The 10,839-nt window shown below is 55.4% G+C and overlaps 1 protein-coding gene across 2 annotated transcripts; it reads left to right on the forward strand.

The window, feature by feature from the left end:
• The first annotated feature begins 519 nt into the window (after positions 1-519).
• FANCG (FA complementation group G) lies at positions 520-10,566 on the forward strand. Of its 2 annotated transcripts, XM_055791170.1 has the most exons (14): positions 521-646; positions 836-926; positions 2,428-2,559; positions 3,200-3,393; positions 4,080-4,233; positions 5,363-5,493; positions 5,859-6,005; positions 6,825-6,985; positions 7,227-7,293; positions 7,749-8,074; positions 8,214-8,269; positions 8,838-8,975; positions 9,853-9,985; positions 10,335-10,566. In XM_055791170.1, the coding sequence occupies exons 1-14, from the start codon at positions 560-562 to the stop codon at positions 10,450-10,452; spliced, it is 1,935 nt and encodes a 644-aa protein (XP_055647145.1). In that variant the 5' UTR covers positions 521-559; the 3' UTR covers positions 10,453-10,566. The 2 variants fall into 2 exon arrangements, with proteins under 2 accessions (XP_055647146.1, XP_055647145.1); XM_055791171.1 differs by lacking the exon at positions 10,335-10,566 and having other exon boundaries at positions 520-646; positions 8,840-8,975; positions 9,853-9,990.
• The last annotated feature ends 273 nt before the right edge of the window (positions 10,567-10,839 follow it).

A 10,839-nucleotide genomic window follows, 5' to 3' on the forward strand; every position in this document is an offset into this window, starting at 1 on the left:
CACTCATTCACCCAACAGCTACGTTCCTGGGCTGCCACGGTGGCCCTTGGCACCTCCGCTTGCAGGGCTGGGCTGTGGCTGACCTGGCGCGACGGGGGCTGCGCCGTGCCCGGTGCGTCGGAGGCAGCCTGGGAGGGGTCACTTCGTTATGAAATTACTAATTAATGAATCCCGGGACAGGGTATATTTGCTGTCAGGGTAGCGCGGGGCTCCGGGTGGCTGCAAAAGAAATATCTGCAAATAAAACAGTGAGATCCAAAGTGGACGGTGGTCGTTTCCTCCTTCGCACCCTCGGTGCGGGCCGCGGGCAGGCGAGACACCCGCCCAGACGCGGCCCGGGTTACCCCCCACGGCAGCCGGCGGCTTCGCCTATCGCCGAAGTTTGGCCCTGCTCGGCCGCCACCTTTTTGGCGGGACAGCGGCTGGCCACGCCCTCTCCACGCTTGGCTGTTGCCTTGGCGACCGCCGTATCCGCTCCGTCCTGCTGGCCAATCGCGGCGGTGGGCGCCGGCCAATCGGCGGGCAGGCGGGAGGGACGGCGGGGCGGGCGGCGGGCGCCATGAAGCGGCGGCGCGGGCTGTCCCCGGAGCCGGGCTGCCTGCGGGCCTGGGCCGCCGAGAACCGGGCCCGGGCCGAGCGCTGGCGGGTGCGGCCCATCTCCCCTCCCTCGGCCCCGGGGCTGCCTCTGCGGGGCCGCGCCGCCTCCGCTGGCGGTAGCCGCGGGAACGCTGCCGCCTGGCGTTAGGCCGCGGCCTGCCCGTCGGCCGCGGCGCGGGGTGGGGGAGCGGTGTCGGGGCCCGGTGGTCAGGCCGGCGGGTGAATGTCTCCTTTGTAGGCGGCGTGGAGCGCGGGGCACGGCGAAACGGCGGCGCAGGAGGTGCGGCAGCAGCGGGCTGGCTTCGGGCAGCTGCTCCGGAGGATGCGGGGTGAGTGGCGGCGCCGTCGCCAGAGGCCGCCCTGCCCCGGGCCTTGCTGTCGTCTCTAAAATACCGGTCCGTTCCCAGTGTGCCGACAAGCCAGTCTTACATGCTGGGACGGGTGTGAGTTGTTCTTACAGAGTTGCGCAAGTCTGGGTGCTAGCAAACAGCGTAGGGCAATCAAAGTTACAAATATCGCTGCGAAATCCAATCGCGCTTTCCCTGCCCGGAGGGTGGGTCCAGAATGATGATTTGCTACACACTTACATAGCCATTACCTAACTTGCCTTACTACTACACATGCTCCCTGAGAAAGGGTCTCTTGGTGGGCCTAGATCTTTCCCTTAGAGCAGGGGTCCTCAAACTACGGCCCGCGGGCCGGATACGGACCCCCCAGGGTCCTCAATCCGCCCCCCCCCCCCCCCCCCCCCCCGCTGGGGCTTTGGGGGGGAAACCAAGCAGCCGCAGATGACTGCCTGCCACTTCATCCACGTGCCAGCCCCCTGTTTAAACAGTTTGAGGACCCCTGCCTTAGAGGGTGTGACTTTTAGTATCACTGTAAGGCTAGTTGATTTCTAGGGCAAGGCTAAAAACCGTAACAGCTGACTAATCAGAATGTAACACAAACTTAGTCTAAGCATGTGTGATTTGCGTCATGAAGATAGGATGTTCTTTGTTTTGTCTCTCCCAAAGCTGACTCCCTTGATTAGAAGTCCCTTTATTCGTCATTCTTGACGACTCTACAAGGTCAGCTTGACCTAAACTCTGTGCACATATGATTAAGCACTAAATCACAGTTCAAGAATTTGGGAGTTTTTAGTCAACTTTGCTATCACCCTCTGTCCCACTGCTGTCTTGGACCCAAAGCAGGTGGGCACAGAAGCACCATTTCCTGAGCACTGGTGTTTACCTGGCTGCAGCTCTGGTAGCACAGTGCTGGAAGCAAACTTTGGAACGGAGGAGGGTGAAATGTTCCCCGCTGCCCTAAACTGAACTGGGCTTCCAAAGGGATTATGACCCAGCCCCAACCTCTAGCTAATCTTGCTGGGCTATATGGGCAGAGCTGTGGGGTTTCTGGAAAAAGAGAGACAACCTTTGTCCTAGGAAACTGGAGAAGGGGCTCTCTGCCACAATTGTGGTATAAAGGAAGCCTGATGCAAGGGAGAGGAAGAGAGATGCAGTGTGGGACTTCTGTGCAAAAGGATGGATGTGTGTTGGAAGAGGGTAGGCTATTGATGCTCTTTTGGGAGAGCTGAAAAATCTCAGTCCTGGAGGACTGCAGCACCTGCATAGCTGGGGAATGGATGTCCAAAGCACCTGGAGAGGTGACACCTGCTGTCTCTCTTCATACTGCAGTCCCCAGGCTATTAAACCTCACCACAACAACAAAAGAAATTACTTGCCAGGGCACTTCTCTTGTCACAGAGGTGGGTCATGACACCTTAGCATGGATAGTTGCTGGTTTTTTCCTAGCCAGCTCAATTTCTTGTTTGGTTGGTTGTGATCACAGGGCTGCCGGCTGCCCTCCCCACCCTGCCTCTGGAGCTTACCGTCCTCTGCAACTCCCTGCTTTTTACTGTGGGAGCTTCTGAGTCTGCCATCAAAGGAGAAGCAGAAGGAATACGCCAGGGGCTCCTCAGGGGTAAGGAGGTCATTCTCTGTACAAGGCTCCTTGGGTCGATGGTAGCATTCTCTCCTCTTGGGAGGTGTGCTGGGGGTGGGGGTGTCTGTGAGCAGGGAAGCCTGGCTTTGTGGGAAGCGCAGGACATGGGGTAGCTTGTGGCCAGGGACAATGTGCAGCTGCCTGGCTGCCTACCTGCTGCTCCTTGCAGGGATGGGCCAGAGGTTTTAAGGAAAATGAGAGTTTTTGAGGCGTGAGGTGCCAAGTCTCTAGTAAAGTTTCAATGACAGTAGAAAACTGGTGTTTTCTGTAATTATGGTGTGCTGGCTTCAAAGAAAACACACCAAAACAGGCTGCAGGTCAGAGAGGGATCTGCAGTGTTGGCACATGCTTGCCCAGGGGCAGATGGCCTCAGGAGGACTGGCAGAGCTGGAGTAGTAGCTCTGAACTGCATGTTGTCTCCTGAGCGTGCTGCTGTTAACTCCACTGTCTGAGAGCTTGGTTTCCAGGCTACTGAGGCTGGGACAGCACTGTAACCCCCTTCCATCCCTTATTACAAGGAGCTCGTGCTTGCCTGAGACTTTCAATCTCCCTCTTGGGAGGGCGTCTGTTAGAGGGCACCAACTTGTTGTCTCATGGTTTTTTTGTTTTGTTTTTTCAGTTCTGGAGGCTTGTGGGGCCTGTGGCCAGGACCTTAGCACTGAGGAGCTGTGGCAGAAAGTGCTGCAGGAGGTAACCGTGAAGGAGCTGCAGGCACCTCTGCAACATCTGAGGGCCCTGCAAGCAGCATGGTGGCTGGCAGCCAGCCGCCTGGGAAGCGTTGCTGGCCTCTTCAGGCTCCTGAGCAACACTGAGGTAACTGGGCACAGGCGGATGCTGCAGAGCTCACAGATACCTGCACCGGAGTATGTGCAGATATAAATACCTACAGGTTTGGTAAAGGAGGCAGAACTGACATAAATACTGTGTTTGTCATAAACCCTACTCTTTAAAACATTGCTGTGACATTTGGAAACCTGAACCCATCAGTGCTGCCCAGACAGTGTAAGTAACCCTCTCTCTGGCATCCCAGCATAGCCTTGTGGCCCTGAGTGTGTTAATGAGTCCCAGGATATCTCCTGCCTGTCCAGGCCCTGGACCTCAAGGTGGGAGACAGGAGATTTGGGCAGGCTGGAAGGGGGCTGCAGGTAGACTTGCAGCCTCTGCAAGCAGTGCGATGCAGAGGAACCTTCTGTGCTGGTTGTGAGGCTGGTGAGGCATCACAGTTTTTCAAATGCCCTCCAACAGCACTTGGATCTGTCTTGCCAGGAGCCCCTCGAGGTGCATCTGGCTCTGAGGTGGGGAGGTGCTGCCCTGGGCTAGGCAGGAATCACTGTGGTGAGGGGATTGTAGTTGAAGTGAGGGGGTGGTAGGACATTGCTCCCCAGCATAGAGAGCACTGTCAAAGTGTTTGGTGGGAGCTCCGTTTCCTTATGCCCTGGGGTCAGTGTTTCCTGTTTCCTTTCAGCATTCCCTGCTCTCTCTGCTCTCTGTGTTTACAGGACCCAGGAAGAGCTCACTGCAGCAAGGACGAGAACAAACTCCTCTCTCTGCTTAAGGCATGGCAAGCACCTACTGAGAGGGCCTCCCTGCCCCTTGTACAGAGCACCAGGCACTTGAAAGAGATCCTCTGCACCGCAGTGGCCTTCTTGCAAGGTTTGTGTAGAGGAGGTGCTCATGCCAGGACAGCCTCCCACTGCGCTCCTGTCCTAGGACCCGCTCTCCCTGCGCTTAACCTGGTTTCTCTCCCCAAGCAAGCCATCCCTTGGGCTTTTCTGGGTTGTTCCTTTGGAAGAGAGTCTGGGCTGAGCTTCTGGGTGTCAGCTTTGCTGTTTAGTATTCAAAGAGCTTCTCTGCTTTTTCCTCAGCTAAGCCTTTCTTCACTGTCACAGGGTTCCTCTGCCTGCCTGTGGCTTTAGGTGGGTGTCTGGGCTCTGCAGTGATTTTGTATGAAGTGGAAGGCTGGCAGGGGACTTATGAGGATTTTCCTTTCTTCTTTCTGTCTTCTGGCACCTGCCTTGTTGCAAGCACATTGTTCCTGTCAAATGACAGAGCTGCAAGAGCCACCAAAGCTGTTACGCAGCTTTGTAACAGGTGATTGATCTTATCCAGCTCGTGCTTTTCCCTTGGTGACTGTCCTAACAACCCCAGCAGTGCTGGGTGAAGCCAGCACTGCCTCACTGTGCTCAGGCTGACACGGGGGCCTTCCTGCAAGGAGGGAGGGTGGGAGCTCCTGCCCACAGACCTTTCAAAAACCTTTAGGGTGGCAATAGTACTTCCAGCAGGGAGGTGGCAGATGTGAATGTGAAGTAGGCATGTGAGAGCAGCCTCAAACAGAAGCCTAAAAAAGCAAATACCATTCATAATAAATATTCGTGTATTAATATCCTAAAGCGTCCTGCTGGGAAATAGCCTAAAGGTGACGGAAAAAGTCTTTCTGAGAGTCTGTGTGTGTTTCCCCATCTGCACCATCACCACTGTAGATGAATGTGCAGGTGGACCTTCCCAGCACCTACCTCTGTCCTTGTTCTGGGCCAAGGCAGGCATTTTGGTATCTGGGTTTGGAAATTGCTGTTATTTCTGGTGGACGTTTCCATAGCGTGACTTGTTCTCTTGCAACACCATCAAACCAAAGATGGCAGCTTGGCACCGTCCTGCTCTGCATTGCTGGGTGTGAAAGGGATTGGATGGGTACCTATGACATTGGGAAGAAAAGGGCATGTATGCTTGCTTGGGGAAGGGTGGGAAGGGGAGCCACAGAGCTGAGATTTTGGGTCTGTCCTAGGGCTGCAGGAGCTGGAGGCTGGGAACTTCACCACTGCCCTCTCCCTCCTTCAGGAGGCTGCAGGAGGATTCTGCTCCAAGAGAGTCCTGGCCCAGATCTATACCTGTCTCGGCTGCTGTGCTCAACGAATGGTAACGGCTGTCAGCGGGGAGGGGGGAAACACAGCCTAGAGCAGGGTGGGGAGGCTCAGGCTGATGTCTACACTGCCTCTGTGTGGTCCTAGGGTGCTGCAGAAAGGTAAAGTCTTGAGAAGAAGTTGCCCTTGTGGCCCCAGCCTCCTTGGACAGCTGCAAAATCCAGGGAGGGATTTTGGCTGAGTGCAAATGGTTGCTGCAGAGAAGCTCTAAAGCAGCCTGAGGAGCGCTGCCTTTGGCTAAAGCGCTGCCCTTGCTTAGTGGGGATCACTGGGGAAGCAGAGCAGGGATCTGGATCCCACCAAACAGTAAAGAAGTCAGCAAGATGCCCTTGCAACATATACCTTTTCCCATCTAACTAGGGCAAGCCTCAAACAGCCCTTCAGCACCTGAAACGGGCCCTCCAGGTAGACTTCCAGTGCCTTCCCGCCCTGTCCCACGCGGCAGAGGTGTACCATGAGCTGGGGGAGACCGACGTGGAGCTGCAGGCCCTGGCTCTGCTCTATGAGGTTTGTCTGCTTCCTGTACTGGGTTATTTTTGCCCATAAGAGCCTGCACAAAGCTTTAAGCAGGCTCCTGCCTTCTGAGGGGCTGTTTGACCCTGGAGGGCTCCCCAGAATAGACCATAGCAATCCAGCCATGGTGGTGCCTTCAAGCAGTGGGCAGGAAGGAGCCCATAAAGATCTAGAATTCCTGCTCAGCACCTGGCAGTTGGATGTGGCAAGACCTTTGGGTCTGAGTTCATGTTTTTGGTGGCTTGGGAGAAGAGGTTATGCTCTCAGGTCAGAAGCTATCAGTCTTTCAATAAAGTATCTAACAGTAAAGAGGCCTTTAAAGGGCAGATTGTGGCTGTGAGGGGGTGTGCATTAGCCATAGCAACCTTAGTCTGCCTGGGATGAGCAGGTCACAGTGGTAGACACCAGGTTAGCTTGTCAGCTGTTTGAAATCTGTAAGACAAACTCAGCTGTGGAGAGGGGTCTGTAGTTACAAATGGCCTGAAATCTGGTCTAACTAGGTCTGTGGCTGCAATTGGAGATGGCACTCCAGGCAGCTCGGAGAACACTGAAATAAAAACCTCAAGTGATCTGGGTGATCTTGCAAATCTCCTGATGGTGGGTGGAGATCAAAAGTCTGCCTGTCCCTGTGTGGTCCCGGTTGCTTTTCCTGGAAGTGGCTGTGCTGTAGCAAGTGAGAACAGCATAGCTGTGCTTATGAAGTGCAGTGCCTTGTCTTGGCGCATCTCCAGGTGCCGGAAATGGCCAGTGGTTGCAGCTGCTTGGGACTTGGCCTGCGTTGTGTTGACCATATTTTCTGTTCCTGTTTCACAGGCTCTGGAAAAAAACCCTCCAGCAGCTGCTTCCTGTAGTCCGTATTTCCTAATCAGAATAGAGCTTCTGGTCCACACACCAATACTAGCTTCTCTCCTTTGCCATCGCCATCCCTCTGAAGTGAAGTACCTGCTGGCACAGCGGTGTCTCCAGGAAGGGAGGTAACAGTGCCTCTGGTCTGCTTGCAACATGCTGCTTGTTTGGGCTTTGCCATTTTCTCTGTGCTCCTGGAAATCGTGCAGTTCAGCTGCTGTTGTAGGTCTGCTCAAAGCAAGGGTATCATGATCAGAGCGAGTGTGTTGCAGGCAGAGTCTATAGGCTGGTGATCCAGGTTCTGCCTGGCTGCTGGAACTTCTTGGGGTCCCTCTGCTCCTTCCACCACATGTCCTGTCCCTGTTGCAGGGTGGCTGATGCAGTGGAACATTACCTGGATTTTTTGGCTCTGCTTCAGGAGGGGCTGCAGCAGCAGGTAGGTGTCCTGGTGGAGAGCTCCCTTGGTGACTTGGTAGACGAGGTTTGGATCCCCGTGCAAAGGCCTGGGCCCAGGTGTCACCCCTGGACTCTTAAGTTTCAGTGTCTAGTTTGAGATGTGAAGGACAGGAGGTGGGGGCTAGCACCTCTGACCTGTGGCATGGGTGCCCTTGGATTCACACCAGAGACCAAGTGGTGGAGAAACAGCTTCCCCTTCCCTGTGGGGAGCAGCTGTCGGCCTGGCTTTGGATGTCCTTCACTTCAAGAATAGGGATCTGCTGCCTTGATTATACTTCAGTGTCTGCCTCCTCTGACAGGCTCCAGTGTCTGTGGGAGTGGGTATGAGCTTTGCTGGGCAGCAGCTCCGGGTTCCCAGTAAGTGTGGAGTCATTCTGCTTGGCTGGGTGCTCTGCAGTTCTGTATCTGAGCACTGATATCACTTTTGTTCACCAGGTGCCCTTAAATAGTAGCTCAGCTCTGCCCAGGATCCCCGTGGTGTTCCTGGAAGCAGCATCTGCCTTGGAGCAGGCTGGGAGGCATGAGGACGCCATAACTGTGTGTGAGGAGGTCATCAGCCGGACAACTCGCCTCATCCTACGGGTGTTTCAAGTGGAGGAACCAGAGTGCCCATCGCCAGGGGCAGGGCTGACAGGTGGCCTCCTGTCCCAGAAGAAGGAGAGTCTCTGCTGCCTTGCCTGGAGAGCAGCTGGATACCTGCACCAGGGCTGGGCGTGGGCCAAAATGGGCAAGAGCAAGGAGGCAATAACGCAATTCAGCAGGTGACAGCGTCACTGGGAGAAGAGGCCTCCCCAGCAGGCAGCAACAGCTGGCAGGGTGCAGGCGCTGGCCTGACAACTTGCAGCTGGCTTCTCAGCCCAGTAGTGGTACCATGAAGCTCCTTTGTCCTCCCACCCACAGGTGCCTTGGCGATCTCTGTCGAGTCCAGCTTTGTGGGTTTGGTGTGGAACCAGCAGGTAGGACGCTGCACAGCTGGGAGCTGTGTGGGGCTTGGCTGGGTTGGGATCCATGAGCTTGGCAGGAGCAAGGTGCCAGGCCCAGTGTCACCTGTGGCAGGAGGCACTTGTCCCATGTGTGCTGAGCTCAGTGGCACACTGGAGCCTCTGAAGAGACTGGGTTGATTGGAGCAGGGTTTGACCTCGGCTCTGCCTCCTTCCCAGCCTTCTAGGTTACAGTTAAATGGGCTGTGAACTGGGAAGCTTCTCCAATCCAGATTTCAGAGAAGGGATCTGTACCAGCTGTGTAGGTGGGCAGCCAAAGGCCAGGCTGCTGCCCAGGTCACTGTTCACCACAGCTATGTAATGTACCAATGTAAGGGTCGTCTTCACGTGCCCCCAGCCACCTCCTGGCCTCTTCTGGCCTGGCGGAGAGGCTGAGCTCTGCCACTGGTGGTTTGTGGAGCTGGAAGATGAGCAGCCCAAGTAAATTGCCTGTCCTGACTGCTAACCTGGCTCAGCCTGCTGGAACAAGGGAGGGAATGTCTGGAGAATGCTGTCTCCAGGTGTGTGTGTCTTTCTGTGCCAGAGGATCCCCTGCCAGAAGTGGAGGTGCTCCAGAAGATCAGGTTTCTCTCTCTCACTGGGCGAGGTATGCAGTTCCTGGAGCTGGGGAGGCACAAGGAAGCCTTGTTGGATTTCCAGCACGGCTTGCAGATCTCACCAGGTAAGAGGGTCATTCTGGTGAGGAACAGAAGCGATTTTCCAGTAATTTGTCCTAGGCTGCTTTGCTGCCTTCAGCAGAAAGGCCTTATGCTTTAGACCACACTTACCTGTATGTCAGGGACTACAGTAAGGCTACTAGTGATATTACATACTTGAGATGCTTCTCTGGGGCCTGGTCAGCTCACTGCCCTGGAGAAGCAGACCAAAACTGTTGTCAGAGGAGTGTATCATAACCCTGCCCTGCTTGGAAATCTCTCTTCTTCCTGCCCAAACCCTAGCTTGGCACAGCCAGCTTTCTCCCAGACAGGGTCTGCTTTCCCAAAACAGAGGAGCTGGAGTCTGGCTTTATCCTAGGAAGCAGCACATCCATGCCTAGCAGTCTACAGGCCAAGTGCAGAGGCCTGTTGGGGAGAGGGGAGCAGAATGGGGAGCTGTACATGTTCTAAGCACAGCTGAGGCATGGTTAGTGCTGCTCCCAGGGGTGACCTGCCCTGTTTAGTGTTCCAGCTGTGCTGACATGCTGCAGGGCTGTGAGCTTCACCAGGATCTACCAAACCTGCCGGTCCCAGCCCTGACTGAGGCTCCACACCTTTCAGGGTGCAGACCTGCCTGCAAGGAAAACCCTAACCTGTGTCCAAACAGAGGTGTGGCTGGCTGTGCTGCAGGGCTAATGCCATCTGCCTTGGCTGCCAGCCCCAGAGTTAATTAGAGCCAGTGATGCAACCAGGATGGTCTCCTCCCCATTATGACACCTCTCCTCATGCTCACATCCCTCCTCTGGCTTCTAAGCTTCTTTTGCAACACCCTGCAAACCACAGCAGTGCTCAGGACCTGCTCCTCCTCTGCTAAGGGCTGAAATTCCCCTTTGTGTCTTGCAGGTGACCCAACTGCTGCCTCTTACCTGGTGCAGACCTTGTGGAAACTGAACCGAAAGCAGGAGGCGGCTGCTCGCTGGCAGAAGTCGTCCCACAGCCCCCCTGGGGAGGATGGGCAGCAGGAAGGGCAGAGAAGGTGTGTAGGAGGAAGGGGGGGGATCTCAACTGGCCACGTGAGAGCTCCAGCAGCACAGCCTGTTTAAAACTGCGTGGATGGTTTAGCGCAGCTCCTGCTAGCCTGCACCCACCACAGCTCAGATGCAGGGGGAAGTTTCTCAGACACATTGCTGTGGGAGAAACCATGGGCTGTGGCTCTGCGGGGACTCCCCAGAGCACAAAAGAGCTGACATGTGCCAAATGGGAGCGCAGAGGCTAGGGGCAGAGCTGGGGGGCTCTGCACAGCGCACAGGGAGCGAACTTCCTCGTCAGAGCATGGCAAGGGAATGCTGCAGTCCTTGCTGCAGCAACGCTGCCTTCTCTTTCAGACCCTTCCCTTTGTACCTGGTTTCGTGTCTGAAGCAGACGATGTTCCCACACAGTGAATCTCTTGCTAGAAGCATACAGGATTACCTGGAGACTACGAGCCAGGACCCCCTGAGCTAACCCAATCTCACGATCTTCACCTGCTGAAGTCTCCCTGCACAAGCTGGCCTGAAGCCTTTAAGGACTGCTCTAAGACTCACAATCACTCTTGAATAAAGCTTGATTTCCAAAGTACTGAAATGTAATATATCTTCTTTTCTAATAAAAGCCTCGGCTCTGTGCCCTTTTTTCAGGAGCAGACCTTTGAAGTCATGGCCTTGATGCTGCCTGGTGCTGCTGCGAGCCTGTGGGCTATGCTGTGGGAGATCACAGGCAGAGGCAGCCTCATCACCTGTGCAGCTGTGCGCAGTGGGGCTGGCTGTGCTCCGGGCTCCAGGGAGGTGGTGGCAGAGCAGACAGCCTCATGAAGGAAAGGGCTGTCAGATCATCTGTCCTACTTGTGCTCTG

Source organism: Falco peregrinus, chromosome Z (assembly GCF_023634155.1).
Source record: "Falco peregrinus isolate bFalPer1 chromosome Z, bFalPer1.pri, whole genome shotgun sequence".
Lineage (NCBI taxonomy): Eukaryota > Metazoa > Chordata > Aves > Falconiformes > Falconidae > Falco > Falco peregrinus.